Here is an 18,469-nt window from a genome sequence, read left to right on the forward strand (position 1 = left end):
CTGATGGCATAGCATCCTGACCATAAGTGCCATAAAGTGTAAGTAATTTTTAGAAAATAAGAAAAATTAGTGACAAATTACCATCAGCCTTCTTTTATTTCTGTTTATAAATTAGAATTAATCTACAGTTACAGTAGATACAGGAATCACCAGCATGATATTTTGTACCCACACTGCTGCATGATAAGCATGCATGCAAAATAGAGACAGATTTCAGCACAACACCGTTTCTGTTTCTTCTGTTGGGGTCTCAACTTACAGTAATTGGTTCAAAAGTCTGCACCATTCAAAAAACACATTTTTTTTATAACCACACCATAGTTCAGTTAATCCGGACCAACAAATTCTCTTCTGCTCTGATCAAATGTCTGTCCTTTGATCCTCTAAACCACAGTTTGTGGCACATTTTAAACCTGCTATTTTGGTTTGGACCAAAGAGAAAAGTTTGTAAGCCTAAAGCAAACAAGGAAGGTGTGAAAGCACCCTTAGTTTGCTGAGACACTATGGGCCCTATTTTAGTGATCTTTAGATGATCCATAAACCTTGCAGCTTCATTAAGGGTGCACTAATTACAAATTAATAATAGGGGTGTGTTTCGAGCATAATGTTCAGCGTGTCACTTCTGCCATGTCCTTTAAGAACCAGGTGTGTTCTGACTTTGGCAGATTGCTATTTTATTGGTGCAGCTACCTGGACTTTTCCAACACTGCTCAGCAGAGGAAACTGAGCTGCTATTTCACACTGTAAAGGTGCACGAGCAGATAAATTATGGGAAAAGCAATGTCATTTTATTTTGTATTCTGTTTATTGTTTTGTGCACTGAAGCATGTTCCTAAGACAGCCTAAGACATACCTTCATTGCCAAGACAGCAATAAACGTCTGACTGTTGACATCTGTTTAGGCTGTAATCAGTCAGTGGCGCACCTGCGTTTTCTGTTGCTAGGATAGCAATCCGCCAAAAATGTACCAGAACTAACATCTCTTCCACCCCACTACACCCACTGAAGTAGATATATTCACAAGCACAGTTGCTGTTTGGTGGGAAAAAAAGACTGTTGGCAGGGTGTAAGATAGCAATGAGCATCACAACGCACCTTGCACAGGGTGTAAGATAGGGCCCTCAGAGCTTATTATATTAATAAATTTCACTCAACATGACAAAGATTAAATATTCAGCATTTGGGTAAGAATGCAAATAATTTATTGTGATACATATTTTTTTTCTTTACTTTGAACTATCATATTTCATAAATAAATTAAAGAAATCTGGACTAACCGAAGGTGATTTGACTGATCTCTTTTCCACGTCGGCCCCTTGCTGTCCCTGCAGGCAGGCGGTGAGTTTCTTGTGTGTGCTGTGGGAGACCTGCTTGACCAGGTCCAGACGCTTCTCCACCTTATTCACACACACACACACACACACACACACACATGGCAGTGAGGAGGTGCACAGGCGCTTCACACACCCACACAAACTGTCAAACGAGTCGAGCACTTCGCACACCCAAAAATACACCCTGCATCCATATTCATGAGGACCAAAATACTTTCAAAGAAATCAAAACAAAACGAGAAGATAGATAATAGATAGAACTCCATGCAGCAAACGGACGACAACACAAACACCACAGGGAAGCAATTTGAAAGCAATGCAGTATTCAGTAGCATATTACCTGTAGTAGGTCCTCACTAAGTACTTCTGTTTTCTCTGCCCTGTAATGTAGAAAGAGAGAGAGATAGAGAGAGAGAGAGAGAGAGAGAGAGGCACAATTAGTCAGGTAGGCTAGTGCAGGCCTGAATAATTTAACCAGAATAAACTGAACAGGCCACCTGGGGAATCACTCCATGTTCCTACAGCAATTAATTACACACGCGCCTGATAGACTGCTAATGTACTGTATGTTTAAACCATAGACTGTGTATAGCTGGACGTCTCTCAAAAGTAAAGCCACCACAGGTCGGGCGCCCCCTGCTGTTCGGTTTCAGAAAGCTGTGTAACCCCACCCATCCCCATAGGTTTCAATAGCAAAACAGACAACTTTCAATCACATTTTTTTCTAATATACTGTAATTCTACCTCCATTGTTTAAATGCAACAGCTAGTGTAACCTCTGCTTATATTGTCAAATTTTTATATCCCCACAGAACTCGTTTTTTAAAAACTTTATTCATCTCTATTCAAAAAAGGTGTGGTTATTGTAAAAGGGCTGGTTATGGGCAGGACCAATAACAGACCATCAGCTCCGCTCTGCAACCTGTGACCGTGAGGCAGCCCTCAGGGGCGGGGTTATTTAAATGAGTAGGTGGTCTCTCCACAGTCTTTCTCCCTCCTCAGGTCTCAACTGCGCAGACTCGGTATCAGAATCGCCAACATGGCGGAAGATTTTGGCTTCATTTACATTAAATGAACGGCAACACAACGTCCATCTTTTTTACAGTCTCTGGTTTAAACCTGTTTTTTTCTCTTTACAGCAGCCAAACAGGGCTAAAACTGCCCTGCTCTGCACTGTACTGTACTGCCCTCAACACAGAAAGAGTGATTATCAACAATAGTGTGGCTCGTTCGCTGGCAGACAAGAATGCAAATAATTTATTGATACATATTTTTTTGTCTTGACTTTGAACCATCATATTTCATAAATAAAAAATAAAAAATCAGGACTAACCGAAGGGGATTTGACTGATCTCATCTCATGTGTTATAAACATGAATCTGTATGCAGGGCAAGAGGCCAGTACTGACCCCAAAGAGACCTAAAAAAAAAAAGGCATTGTGTAGTTCCACCTTTAGCTTTAATTGTGGTGCACAATCACTGTGGCATTGTTTTAATAAGCTTCTGCAATGTCACAAGATTTATTCAATCCCGTGTTGCTGGATTAATTTTTCACCAAGATCTTGCAGCATTGATGATGGTAGAGTCTGACCGCTGCACAAAGCAGCACTTCTCCATCCAGCACATCCCAAAGATTCTCAATGAGGTTAAGATCTGGACTCTGGGGTGAACTCTCTCAATCCGTGAAAATGATGATCTCATGCTCCCTGAATCACTCTTTTACAATTCCATTCCCATGAATCCTGACATTGTCATCTTGGAATATGGTCGTGCCATCAGGGAGGAAAAAATCCATTGATGGAATAACCTGGTCTATATTCAGTATATTCGGGTAGTCAGCTGACCTCATTCTTTCAGCACATACTGTTGCTGAACCTAGACCTGCAGACCAACTGCAGCAACTCCACATCATTTGCTTTAGATCAGTTAAATCCAGGTGGCGACTTTTTTTTGGCCAGGTAGTGTATTACAGAATGTCTGCTAAGTCCTCTTGTATTTGAGCAACATGGCGCTGCTAATGTTGCTAATACAAGAGCTACTGCGAACATGGAGATATCAGAACATCAAACTCAATTTGTCTGTTCATTCAAGCATCAATAAACCAAAGAAACACAGCTTTAAGAGTACATCTTTAAGAGTACTCTACCTCAAGCTCCATCCAACTATAGTACACATTGTTATCAGAGTATAGCATTTAAATCTTAAAAGACAATAAAAACATTGGTCAAGTCAAGTAGTTTTATTTTCAATATTGCATATGTACAGGATATACAGAGGATTGGAATTATGTTTTTCTCCTTCCCAAAGTTACAACTACCGAGACGGCTCTGTTGTCTGTGACTGAAGCGTTGAAAACTGCCCGAGCTGCAGGTCAGTCCTTAGTGCTCATTCTGCTGGACCTCTCGGCCGCATTTGACACAGTCAACCACGACTTCCTACTAACTATACTCTCAAACATGGGGATCTCAGACAATGTGCTGTCATGGTTCAGATCATACCTCACTGGGCGCTCGTTCAAGGTGTCGTGGCAAGGACAGCTGTCCTCAGCCCACTCTCTATCCACTGGGGTTCCCCAGGGTTCGGTACTGGGACCCCTTCTCTTCTCAATATACACCGCCTCTCTTGGTCAGGTTATCCGCTCACATGGATTTTCCTACCATTGCTTTGCTGATGACACCCAGCTATACCTGTCATTCTCACCTGAAGATCACTCAATCTCTGCACGGATATCGCAGTGTCTCTCTGACATATCCTCATGGATGAAGGAGCATCACCTTCAACTAAATCTCTCAAAGACTGAACTTCTGGTCAGCAAAACCATCTTTTCAACACAACCTCTCTATAAGCATCGACTCTCTCTCTCTCTCACCGACAAAGGTTGCTAGGAACCTGGGTGTTATGGTTGATGACCAGCTCTCCTTCACGCACCATGTGGCCTCGGTTACTCGATCCTGCCGCTTCGCGCTTTATAACATCAGAAAAATTAGACCGTTTCTGACGCAACAGGCCACCCAACTCCTGGTACAAGCAGTCGTCATCTCACGCCTCGACTACTGCAATGCCCTGCTAAATGGCCTCCCGGCCTGTGTAGTAAAACCACTCCAAATGATCCAGAACGCAGCAGCACGTCTGGTCTTCAACCAGCCAAACGGACTCATGTCACCCCGATGCTCATTGAGCTCCATTGGCTACCAGTTGATGCTCGTATCAAATTCAAAACTCTTACAATCGCCTACAAGGTGATGAAAGAACAGCTCCTTCCTACCTGCACTCACTCCTGAAGGCTTACTTTAGTGTTAACATTAGTGCATTAGTGCAAAATAGTGCTATAAAATTAACTGTAATTAGTAACTTAAATGAACTGTAATTGAACTTAAATTTTAATAGTGAATAACTGAACTATTACATTATTTACAATAATCTAACAAAACTAAACCTAGGCTGCTACAAGTGCAATAAAGTGCAATATATAGTGCAATGTATACATTGAAATTTATCATAAAAGTCCTGCAGGATTATGTATTAGCTACCAAGTTTGCTTAGAAAGTTTATTGTGACATTTAGCCCTGCTTTTGATCGGTATCAGTGGTAGGCCAATCAAGCTGAAAGAAATTGGCACCAAAAACACTTCTAGACCAACTCTATTCATTTCTACTCATTAGTTATTCATTATTTCACATACAAAAAATGTGAGAAAGGTCATTTGCATGAATCAGATTCTTAAAGGATGAACTGAATGACATTATTTCTTATGGATAAAAAAAAATTATCAAAATGGGAAGTTTTTTAAATACCCAAACCCCTACAACCATCATATGTGGATTTCAGGGAAATTTGTAGGATACGGGCCCCTTCATAATGATGTAATTTAGCCCTGAGAACCTTTCAGGACCTTTAACAAGCATGTAAGGTTGAGGAGAGGCCCGAGTCTCGACCCGTGAACACAAACAGCAAAACAAGCCCGACCCCAGAGCCGAATCCAGCACCAGGGAATTCATCTGCACATTCCAATCAAACTCTCAGACTCTGAAGCCCCGAACTGCAGGCAGCGTGAAGCTCATGCACACAGACCCTCTTACAACAGACATGTGTGACAGGCTCTCTCTCTCTCTCTCTCTCTCACTCTTTTTCTTTCTCTCTTTCTCTCTCTCTCAAGCTTTCTCTCTTCCTTAAATCACACCCTCTCTGTCTCTCTCTCAAGCTTTTTTCTCTCTTTCTCTCTCTCTCTCTCTCTCTCTCTCTCAAGCTTTCTCTCTTTCTTACCTCACACCCTCTCTGTCTCTCTATCGAACTTTTTCTCTCTCTCTCTCAAGCTTTTTTCTCTCTCTCTCTCTTGCTCTTTCTCTCTCTCTTTCCTTCCCTTCCATCCTTTCTCTCTCTCTCATTCTTTTCCTCCCATCCTCCCTCTATATCTCTTACACACACATAAACTCTCTCACTTTCTCTTTCCATCTGTCCATCCCTCACTCTCCCTCTTTTGCTTTCACTTTCTCTCCCACCCTCTCTCTCTCTCTCTCTCTCTCTCTCTCTCGCTTTTTCTGGCTCTTGCTCTCTCTCTCACGCACACACATACACTCTCTCTTACTTTCTCTTTCCGTCCGCCCATCCCTCACTCTCTCTAACACTCTGCCTCTCTCTATCTCCACTTCTCTTTCTCTCACTCTGTCTCTCTCACACTCTTTCTCTCTCTCCCTCTCTCGTTCACTCTTTCTCACTCACATTCTCTCACGCTCTGTCTTTCTCTTTCTGTCTGTCTATCACTCACTATCTCTCTCGCTCTGTCTCTCTCTTTCTCACTTCCTTTCTCTCTATCACTCTGTCTCTCCCACCCTCTCTCTCTCTTTCTCTCGCTCTTGCTCTCTCTCTCACGCACACACATACACTCTCTCTCCTTTTCTCTTTTCTCTCGACTTCTCTTTCTCTCTCACTCTGTCTCTCTCACACGCTCTTTCTCTCTCCCTCTCTCTTTTGCTCTTTCTCTCTCTCTCTCTCTCCCGCTCTCTGCTCCAGATCTGCTTCCACAGCCGGCATGACCCATATGCCTCACACATATACACAGCAGAACAAGTTGCCATGGCAGCGAACCTCTGCAAATGAAAATAGACAGTAACACATCTGGACCGGGACGGTGAATACATGTTATGGTTGGAGAGAAGGTGATTTAAGATAAACGATGACAGAGCAGAAGATATCTTCATAATGCTGATGAATGTGAAAGACCTAAGCTGGGAAGAAAAACAGGGCTGGGAATCTTTGGGTCATTTTTCAACCTTAAAAAATAAACAGCTTATTTGAAATCTTTTTTTTAGCCTCTGTTTACACCTGGTGTTAACACGAGTGCCAAAACACGTAGCTAATTTATTATCTTGACAGGCAAAATTTTGAAACATCATGAAATTGAAATTACAACTATTTGCAGGATGCTTTTCATTTCATATATATAAGAATAGTGCAGAGGGCGGCTGACTGTTCAGTTGTGCACCTGTATTTCTTGCCTTCAAGATAAAAACACGCCAGAAATTTACCTGAATACACCTCACTTCCTGACCACCACACACATCAGTTTAGATTTACTCTAAACTCTGACCCTATTTTAATGGCACAGGATCAAGGCGTAAAAATAGACTGTTGATGGGGTGTAAGATAGCAACAAGCATCACACCAAGCCTTGCACAGGGTATACAATAGGGCCCGCAATGTTGCTATAGATGTCCTACTACTACATTTACCCGGAGATGGGTAAATGGCTCACTCATACAGTTTACACTTAACTTAGTCTGTGTCTCTAAAAGTGCTCAAACACAACAAATTACACATTTACTCACTAAATATCAATACTCCCCACATTTAAACAACATCTACATATTTAAATTTAGTTTTAAATCTCATTTTTAGCTGTTTCTATCATTTTTAGAGATGGAGAACATGGCAGAAATAATCGTTGACTAATCGACTAATTGTAAAAATAATCATCAGATTAGTCGACTAATCATTAGCAAAATAATCATTAGCTGCAACCCTACTAGAGACAGATTATGTCTGTACAGTTTCATTTATTTTTTACTTTAATGCTGGATATATGGAGATATTTGAAATGCATTATTGGTATTATTAGTTTCATGACATTCTGAATCGTTGACTTCTGTTACAAATCTGACAAAATTCTTGTATTTTTTAATATCTCAGTTAGGGGTGTGCTATATCATATCATATGCAATAATACAATTTAATTTTCATTTTGTTGCAATTCATTGTTTTGTCATATTGCCATACACTATCCTTACATGCATCAGTTCACTCATCTTTAGTGAAGAATCTTCAGATTACCAATCCTTCGTGACCAAAAATCCACTCATCTGGCCTTTGGCCTTCATCTGCTTCATGATTTAAGATGAAAAAAAAAAAAAAATCTAATATGCAAGCTTCCTGCAGCAGATGCTGAAAGTCGGAATGCGACAAAATCCCACGCCTAAGATAAACAAACAAGCTGGCAGCAGAGAGCAGATGATGCATGTGACTGACCTAGTGGTCCTGCTGCTGGCAGCGCTGCCTGCTGGGCCTGGGCCAATATCTGGCAAGCATTGGGCTACTGTCCATGGTATAGACTTGAACTCGGGATAGACTTAGAAGGCAGAGGGCGCAGCTGATACAAACACACACACACACACACACACTAGGGGTGAAATGATTACTTATTCTATTTTAAAAAATTATCAATTAATGTTCTGTGTCTCAAGGAATCATTTATTAAATTTTAAAACGCAGAGCACAGAATTTAGTGCGGACTTTTAATGTGAAACAGCGCGCTGAGCGTTATGTCACCCACGCACAGGAAGCAGGAAGTGGAGGAGGCAGAGGGTTTTGGAGCAGGGGAGCGGAAACCAGGTAAATTTAACTTATAACAAATCAATGAGATTAACATTAATGTACCTTAATAACATAACGACAGTGCTGTGGAGTTCTCATTATTAGGAATACTGTCTAATGAGTGTGGTTAGTTTATTACAACGGAAACAAGTTCTAGATTTAATACAGGCTTTAAGTAATCAGTAAACACATCGCTGTGGAGTTTATAAACAAATACATGTTAAAATTACTCTGGCCAGAATGCACGGCTATGAACTCACTGTATTATGTCATTTAATCTTAGTTATGTCAATGAATTAGATCTGAGTAGTGTACGACATAATAAAATAAAATAAAATAAAAACTTTTTTTCACAGGTATTTCCGAAAAAATCCCCTTGTCCAAGAAGGAGAATACACTGGCTTAAATGCAGCGAGCTTATCCAACAGGCAGAACTGAAAAAATCTCTGCTGTTGAGAAGCTAAGATGCACAACATAAAGCCAATGTTTGTGCCTTTATTATTGATTAATGCCCTATATTTTATACTTACAGGAAATCCTAAGTTTAAATAATTTAACTTAATTTATTAAAATATTAATTATTAAATTATTACTTGTGGCATTTATGTCTATTTTGTGTTTTATTTATTTGTTTGCAATGTGGAAATGTATGTTGTGAATTAAACAAATAAACCAATTGGTCATTCATTATTAAGTGAAATTTCTTATTTTATGAAATCTCTTATTTTATGTTTTATCCGATTACTCGATTAATCAAATCGATTTTTTTAGTAGAGTACTCGATTACTAAAATAATCGATAGCTGCAGCCCTAACACACACGCACACACACACACACAAATACAGAAACATCTATGGCTGCTGTGGGCCTGTGTCATGATGTGAAGGCTGATAAGGCTTCTAATTATACAGTTTGATGCAGTACCATGTATGCCCAACTCATTCTACAATAATGACTGAATGAAAAAACTTTACCGTTCTTCTATTATAAGCACAACCCCCCACCCCCCCCACCCCCACAATCCCTCCTGCCCACCAAATTAAAGCCCAAAATTCCAAGGCTGGACCCAATTGGATCGCAGGTCTTCAGGCCACTCAGGCCACTTCCTGCTAGAGTGGTGCCTTATTGTGCCTTTTGACGCTGAATGGAGCATAATAACAGCGTACGGGATATATGTGTATACGATTTGCCCCGCGGCCTCCAGAACGGCCCACAACAAGAAAACCAGACTCTTACTCTCCTCCCCACTTCCTCCACGTCCCGACAGCCCCTTCCAGGTATTGTGACCCGAGCAGGGCCACGCCAGTGCCCAGCCATTCCACATAATAGCGACTCTGCCGCCTTTATTTCAAGACAGAATAAGGCTTTTGTCGCTGGGCAGAAGAATGGGTTCACTTTTAGCATCCTTGCAGCAGAGCTGCCATCAGGACTCCTATCTGATGCCAACAAGCCTGTAGTGTTAGGAATATTTTTGCCATCTGTTCTTCTGCCCTATTTCTTCTGCCGTGTTTGAGTCCCTCTTTAGGCCTAGGGATGCCAGTTCAGAGCCCAGAGCCCAGGAAATGTGCTAAGCCCCTTAAAGAGTTGAGCTGAGAAAGAGATAACATGTTAAGTCCCTTAAAAGAGTTGGTTGAGTCTTTTAAAAAAAAACAGTTTTGGTACTTGTAATAAATATGAATTAATACACTAATCGCCAAGAAAAACTGCACCCAAAAAAAGATGTGTCAGGTTGCACAATTACGAAAAAAATATATATAATTATTTAAAATTCAGACTGATACAGGTTTAAAACTCTTAGCCATGCTGTATACCTTTTGAACTACACATACAAAAGTGGTGTGTAAGGCAATGTGCCAGACATATTACTATTGTTGTAGAGTTGTGGAGATTCCTAAAGGAGTTCTCCTGCAATAATCCATCACATATACAGGGGTTGGACAATGAAACTAAAACAAATGGTTTTAGACCACAACAATTTATTGTCCTGACGAGAGTTGAGGTGCACATTGAATTCTGCTGTGATTTGGGCAGCCATGGTTTTACGTTTTTTGAATACAATCCGGGTTAGCACCCGCAAATCCCTTTCAGACAGCTTCCTCTTACAGTGTCCACAGTTAATCCTGTTGGATGTGGTTCGGCCTTCTTGGTGGTATGCTGACATTACCCTGCTAATTGAACCTTCACACTCTGCTCTCACTGGTGCAATGTGCAATCAATGAAGATTGCCCACCAGGCTGCTCCAATTTAGCCATGAAACCTCCCACACTAAAATGACAAGTGTTTCAGTTTCATTTTTAAACCATGTAGCTTGAACATCTTCAAGTAGTTTCAGCAAATTCTCCGGTAGGGATGGTTGTGAACATTTATGCATCCAATAGCATCCCACACATTTTAAATCAGGGATAGGTTTGCAGATGCATTTGGTCAGGGGTCGGCAATTAAGTTTGGCTGTGGGCCAGATATTTTCCAAGCCATTACGTGGCTTGGAGCTACAGACTAGTAGCTCTCCAGTCCAGAGGGTTGTTGAACCCAATTGCAGAAAAGTTAAATTCAAAGCAGGTAAACTCAAGAAGAAAATTGCCTGTAATGAAGACCAATGGTAATCTGGCATTGTAAATGAAATTGCACCCCACTCCAGGCCTTCTGGATGTATGATGCATGCCAGCAAACACTGATTGTTGATCTGGGTGCTGACCACGTCGCCTCCACAAATGTTGGAGGTTGTCTCAATCAAGACAAACGTGGGAATCCTGGAATTCTTAATTAGGCTACCCACCAAGTTTTATTCCTGTTGGTTGATTCCTTCTGGGTGCTACTATTTGTTTTAACTTTTTGAAATTTATGATGAACATCAATCAGAAAGCTTATACCTTCATTTGCTTCTAGAGTGTGTTAAACAACAATATTTTATCATATCTTGATTTCATTACTGAGTCCAATTTTAAGTATCTATCTATCACTACTCATGCATTATGATTGCTATTACATATATTGTGATAAATACCGTGTATCATTAAAAATGTGTCTTTAAATATTGTGAATTACACTTTTACATATTTCACCCAGTCCTATCTGGATCTACTTTTAGGTGCTACGATCTCAATCTCAAGAACCTCTGACATATAATGAAGGACACTGATGTATAAGTGAAGTATTACAGTCTTAACAGTAAGAGTAAGAGTGGACCATACCCTCATGTATGCCTTTACACACATTGGGAGGAAGGAAATGAGCTTTAATGATGTCGGTGATTAGTGTCCCAGATAGCGGGCCAAGACGTGAGGATATAGCCATGGGAACTGGGGCATTTCATGTAGAAGTGACCTAATAAAAGCCAGCCTTTTGGAGAGGGCTGCTCTACATGTAGCCATGAGGAGAGACAGCGAGGCGGCGGCTGAGAAAATCAGTCAGTGCAGTAGATTAAGGACCAATTCGGACCGCTGAACAGCACCAGGCCGAGCTGAACATTTCAAATGAATTTGCCCATTATAGTATATTAAGCTTTTCCACTTTTACAAACGGCGAGAGCTTCAACAGGCTGCTCGAACTCTCAGAGCAGAATTTTTCGCTCAATTGTTCCCTACATCGGGCAAGCATCTTGTCCCGAAATGCATTGAACCAAATCATACAGTTCCTGGGTTAAACACTGCTGTGAAATGACTTGTGCTTGGCTGGCTCATGCTCATGATTTAGTGGCCGCATTTGGTCTTTAACAAGCCTAAGGTTCAAAATGGTATGTTCTCTCCTCTTCTTTCTTCCTTGCTTTACAGCGGTCACTGGGGACTTCTTCTTTTTCACTGCATAAAGGTCCAATCTCAGTTCACTCCTTGGCCCTACCACTCACCCTTGGAACACAGAGTTACAAGAGGAAGGGGGTTGAACCAGTAATCTCCAAGCTCCGGACTCCACTGCGAATACTGGCAACATTCACTCATTTATTCACTTCCTTACATGACTGATCACATGCCACCTTCCAGATCACCACAATCACCTGAGTATTGATTTCACCTGTTCACCTCACTATACTGTATACACCCCAGCTGTATCATCCAGACATCATTCCAAAACTTGTCTTATCCCTGCATGGCCCCGATACCCCACCCTCTTAAACACTTTATGTGTTTTTATGGCTTTATATTATGTTTAAGTACATAATTGTGTAACCTAAAACATTTAGAATAACAAAATATGTTATAAAAATAGCAATATGTATAAAAGCTAAATTGAAAAATAACCAGACATTCATCCACAGTCACAGTCAAGGACTGTATTGTTTAGAAAGGGTAATAAGATGATTTTGACATTTGTGTTCATTGTGTTTATGTTATGACTAATATTAGGCATCTGGATTTGGACTAGAATTTGCTACAAAATGGGCTACAAATTGATCACAAAATATGTGAGTAGGTAAAGGGAACCCATTCAGGCAGGCGTACAAACAGTGCAATTCCAGGACCGTCCACATTCCACCTGCATTGTTCTGCATGTCACGTTCTCGTCGGGCCCAGATCCGACATGAAGCTTGGTATTCTGAGCAGCTGGCAGCCTGCCGCTCCACATGTGCACAAACAGCCGCCGGCAGCACGAGGCAGCTGGCACAGTCCAGCGAGCAGCTAGCGGTCAGGCCGGCACTTGTGTACACATGGGCCGTGCCGCGAGGCCTCGCTGCGGAAAGGCCATCGGAGACGGACAGGTAGCTCGTCACCCCGTGGCTGCGGGCCGATAAGGCCCGGAGAACGCCGGCGAGATGACAGGAGCAGATGCTGCCACGGAGGGCGAGCTCGTCTCATCCAGAGCAGTGGACACACACACACGCACACACACATACACACAGGCAGGGACAGAGCCGAGCGTTTCAGGGCAAATTTTGAGCGTTTCCCAGGACGCAGATCAAAGCAGCTGGGGCCGCTATCGGCGGAGATCTTTAACGAGGCCCACCGGGGTCTGCATCCCCAGGCCTGCTTGTTTCCGGAGGGAGGGATTTCCTCTCAGGGTAGACGCCACGGCTGCTAATCTGCCTATCAATGCAGGGGCTGGAGGAGCAGAACGCAGCCTGAAACATGGCAGGCAGACAGGATATAATGCTGTAAGCTGGGGGAGAAGATGTGTGAGGATGTATAAACTGGAGGCTTTAGAGAGATGTGTGTGTGTGTGTGTGTGTGCACGGATGCTGAATATGAACTTCATTACAGATAAATATAGAGAGCTGTGTTAGCAGGCCTGCGGGCGGAAATTCCGGGAAGCCATGAAAAATCACCAGGTCTCAAAAAACCATCTGTCACATCTCTCTCTCTCTATCTCTCTCTCGCTCTCTCACTCTATCAATCTCTATCTCTCATTCACATGCAGTACCTGGTGAGCATGAGCTGCAGTTGATAACACTATACAGAACCTACTGCATATAAAATGCCGTAAAGATTGAGCCACGCTGCCAGAAAGAAGGCAGTTCTTAGACAGATCCATGACATATCGATACATGGTATCAAATATTGATTATTTTTTTTTATACTTAGGGGCTCTAAACACCCCCAAATTTCACTTACTAGAGAAATAATATGTTACTGATTCTTAGTTATTTACAAATCCGGTAAAACCCACACCAATAAATCCATAATTCCTGGTGGTCGCTTATTTAGAAGTATTTTATCCTACTATACAGAGAGAATCGTGATATTATTTGTATTGTATGAAACGTATTGTGATAATATCTTAACATAAAATGCCCTGTGATTCCCACCACTCCTATAAATAGGCCTGTGATGATAACTATATTAAGATATTTAAGCAATAGTACATGAGAGGGAGTGCTATAACGTGTAGTATTGGCAGTGCTCCATGTGTAGCTGTGCTGTTTGGTTTGTAAGTGCTGCATCATTGCTAGGTTACCTGTATGTGGCGAAGTGATACATGGAGAGCTTCGGTTATAGTGCATTACCAGCTGATAACGGTACTCATTGAATGCCTCTCAGCCAATCACATTGCAGGGTCAAAGCTAACTGTGGTATAATTTACAGTATATATATCTGATATAATGATAATACAATAGCATTACAATTCAGTTATTCCCTTTTAAAAAGCAACAAAGATTAAAAATGTCTAACAATTTTTACATGCAGGAAACACAATATTAAAAAATTCTAATCAATTAAAAAAAATATTAAAAAATGTACACTGCAACCCAAGGTCATATCATTGTAAACTGTTGCATTGGTTGTTTTGCATATTTGTTCTGTTGCTCATCACGGGTGTATTTCACTTATTTTCTATCACGATGTCAGATGGCGGCATGCATGTTTTTGGCTGAATCTCAAAAAACTCCTTACCTGCTAATTTTTTATAGAGTAAACTACATAAGTCTCAAAAATACAACAATTAAAAGCTGTTCTATTACAGTTATATAAAGCTTAGTTTAGATTTAGAATTCATAAAAAAACAATTAATGTTTTGGATAATTAGAACACACCAGGATTTAAGTAAGTAAATTATGTGGGGTTGATGCTGCAGTTGGTCTGCAGGTTTAGGTTCAGCAACAGTATGTGCTGAAAGAATGAGGTCAGCTGACTACCTGAATATACTGAATATAGACCAGGTTATTCCATCAATGGATTTTTTCTTCCCTGATGACACAAGCATATTCAAAGAAGACAATGTCAGAATTCATGGGGCTGGACTTGTGAAAGAGTGATTCAGGGAGCATGAGATCATCATTTTCACACATGGATTGTTCACCACAGAGTCCAGATCTTAACCCCATTGAGAATCTTTGGGATGTTCTGGATAGAGAAGGCTTTGTGCAGTGGTCAGACTCTACCATCATCAATGCTGCTGCAAGATCTAGGAGAAAAATTAATCCAGCAACACTGGATTGAAATAAATCTTGTGACATTGCAGAAGCTTATTGAAACAATGCCACAGTGAATATGTGCTGCAATCGAAGCTAAAGGTGATCCAACTACATATTAGAGCGTGACCTTTTTTTTTTGGTCAGGCAGATTGTATATGAGCCAAATACTCGTCACAGAATTGCTTTGTATTTGTCCAGGCCAGCATCTCAGCGTCTGTAATCTTCACCCATAATTCTCACTGTAACGCTGGACGCGTTAGCCGGCTGTTTGACCTTTAAGCAGAGTGCAGTTGTGAACATGTGCATAATGAAATGTGACTAAAACACAAGCTCAGGAGCCGAGCCGAGAGAACACAGGCCGGTTCTACTGCTCCTTCTCCTCCTCTTCATCCTCTACCTCTTCCTCCTCACAGCAGACCCCAGCACAGCTCATCTGACCTGGAGAGACTGTGCTCACACAGCCCCACCCCACTGAACCAACACACACACTTCTGATTAAACACAACATATACACACACACACACACACACTTCCACACTCTCACTCACACACAACATATACACATATAAGGGGAAGAGTAAGAGACCAAAAGAGAAAGAAATGGATAAAGAAAAATCCTGAAAAAGAAAAAAGAGGATAGATGAACATACAGACATAAAGTGGATAAAAGGAGAAAATAGAGAACGAGAGCATGACAGATATAGAGAGAGCGAGAGAGAAAATGAGAATAAAAGAGAGAATGAGAGTGAAAGAGCCAGAGAGAAAGACAAAAAGAGACGGGTAGAGGGAAAGTGAAAGAAAGAGATAGACATGAAGGGGATACAGAGAAAGAGAAAGTGAAAGAGAGAAAGTGAAAAAGAGAGCAAAAGAGATAAACAAAGTGAAAGAGAGAGAGAGAGAGAGATAAAAGATGAGAGTGGAGCAGAAGAAAAGCGAGAAAGAAGTGAAAAAAAAGTAGTAAAAGATGAATAAAGTGAGAGATAAGGAGAGAAACAGTGAGAGATGAGGAAACAAAGAGGCACAGACATTGAGAAGGGAGAAAGAAGAGAAAGACAAAAACAGGGAGAGACAGGAAGAGGGAGGGAAAGTGAGAAAGATAGATAATATAGAGAGTCGAGGGTGAAGAAAGATAGAGAAGGTGAGAAATTAAGTGAGAAAAAGAAAAGAGGCAGAGTGAGAGATAAAGTAGAGAGATAGAGAGAAAGAAAGATAAAAGCAGGGAAAAGAGAAAGAGAGAAAGAGAGATAATAAAGGGGAAAATATAGAGGAAATAAAGAGACATTGAGGCGAGAGAAAGAAAGAAAAAGAAAAACACAGGGAGAGAGAGGAAGTGGGAGGGAAAGTGAGGAAGAGAGATAATGTAGAAACAGGGCAAAACGAGAGAAAGAGAGAGAGAAGGTGAGAGATGAGGAGAGAAAAAGGGAGCGGTGAGGAAAGAAAGACATAGACGATGAGAAGAGAGAAAGAAAGAGAAAGACGGGGGGGAGAAAGGGATGGGGAGGGAACGTAAGAAAGAGAGATGATATAGAGATTAAGGGTAAAGAGAGATAGAGAAGGTGAGAAATGAGAGAAAGAGAGAGAGAGGAAAGGAAGTAAAAGAGAGAGAGAGAAAGAAGTTGAGAGATGAGGAGAAAAAACAGAGAGGTAAGGAAAGAAAGATACAGACAATGAGAAGGGAGAAAGGAAAAGAAAGAAAGGGAGAGACAGGGATGGGGAGGGAAAGTGAGAAAAATAATAATAAAGAGATTGAGGGTGAAGAAAGATAGAGAAGGTGAGAAATGAGAGAAAGAGAGAGAGAGAGAGAGAGAGAGAAAGAAGTTGAGAGATGAGGAGAGAAAAAGGGAGAGGTGAGGAAAGAAAGAGATAGACAATGAGAAGGCAGGAAAAAAAGAAAGACAGGGAGAGACAGGGATGGGGAGGGAAAGTGAGAAAAATAAATAATATAGAGATTGAGGGTGAAGAGAGATAGAGAAGGTGAGAAATGAGAGAAAGAGAGAGAGAGAGAGGCCTGGAGCGTTGGCGTGAAGCTGGGAGGCGTTTGCATGGAAGAGCAGCTTTTAAAATAAATTTCTCTACAGAGAGCATTTCTCCAACTGTCTGACATGAAGCCCTCTGAAGAGCCTCAGAGCTGATCTGCAGCGTGTCAGAGCTGAAGGAAAGATGGGAGAGAATGAGACGAGCCACTGAAACACTAAAACCCACTTAGTTGTCCAGTAAACTAGGTCACCACTCTGTTAAGTATGCAAGAATAACTGCAAGGGGCACAGTCACACACACACACACTGAAAGAGCTGCGTCTATCCCGAGTAACATATTTTTGGTTTGGCATCACCTGACATTTAAATGGACAAACCAATCAATCACAAAGAAGCCAATAGGAATCTCCCATTACAACTTAGTGACGGGGTTTTTCATATTGTGATTGATTCTTTTATCAGCTATTAATTTTAATCTAATCTTTATATTATGTTCAGGGCACCATCTGACTTCAAAAAGACACAATTACAATTATTAAACTATATCGCTCAGCCAGCATCACTAAGGAGAGTTCTCAGAACGTTAATAATAGAGGATAGTTAGCAACTGCAATGTTTATCTATTTAACAGTATCTACTTTATACTTTATAAACTATATACAGCTCTGGAAAAAAATAAAAGATGAGTTTCTAGGATTTTACCAAATTGAAAACCTCTGGAATATAATCAAGAGGAAGATGGATGATCACAAGCCATCAAACACCAAGCTGAACTGCTTGATTTTTTTTGCACCAGAAGTGGCATGAAATTATCCAAAAGCAGTGTGCAAGACTGGTGGAGGACAACATGCCAAGATGCATGAAAACTGTGATTAAAATCCAGGGATATTCCACCATATATTGATTTCTGAACTATTAAAACTTTAAGAATATGAACTTGTTTTCTTTGCATTAGTTGAGGTCTGAAAGCTCTGCATTTTTTTGTTATTTCAGACATTTCTTTTTTTCTGCAAATAAAGGCTCTAAATGGAAATATTTTTATTTGGAATTAGTGAGAAATGTTGTCTGTAGTTTATAGAATAAAACAACAATGTTCATTTCACTCATATACCTAACATATACCTATAAAAATCTAAATCAGAGAAACTGATTTAAAAACTGAAGTGATCTTTTAATTTTATTCAGAACTGTGTAATCAACTAAACCTCCCGTTCTACCAGCAGGAGACCTGGACGACTTTCTTTCATTTAAAAACAGCACTGAAAGGCATATTCAGATTAAAAAACACTACTTAATGGCTACTAAACTAAATAAATTAGCCCAGAGTGTCAAAACATTTCAATTCATGACTCAAAAACGCGGACACTCTCCGTGCGAACCGCGGTTGGGTTCTGTGCTCTGTTACGCCCTTTCTTACGACTCAATTCCTGACAAATCAGTGAACACCC

The 18,469-nt window shown here is 40.8% G+C and overlaps 1 protein-coding gene across 10 annotated transcripts in view; it reads right to left on the minus strand.

The window, feature by feature from the left end:
* Window positions 1-18,469, minus strand: part of arhgap44a (Rho GTPase activating protein 44a) — an 86,386-nt gene that overhangs the window by 41,141 nt on the left and 26,776 nt on the right. For all 10 annotated transcript variants that reach the window (XR_007427257.1, XR_007427256.1, XM_049468091.1 and 7 more), the window contains exons 2-3: window positions 1,675-1,714; window positions 1,278-1,397 (exon numbers count right to left, since the gene is read on the minus strand). Coding sequence is in view for 8 of the 10 variants with exons in the window: in XM_049468091.1 (XP_049324048.1) it covers window positions 1,278-1,397; window positions 1,675-1,714 (160 nt within the window). In the remaining 2 variants the exon portion in view is untranslated. The remainder of the gene's footprint in view (window positions 1-1,277; window positions 1,398-1,674; window positions 1,715-18,469) is intronic.

This window comes from Astyanax mexicanus, chromosome 19 (genome assembly GCF_023375975.1).
Source record: "Astyanax mexicanus isolate ESR-SI-001 chromosome 19, AstMex3_surface, whole genome shotgun sequence".
NCBI classification, from domain to species: Eukaryota; Metazoa; Chordata; class Actinopteri; order Characiformes; family Acestrorhamphidae; genus Astyanax; species Astyanax mexicanus.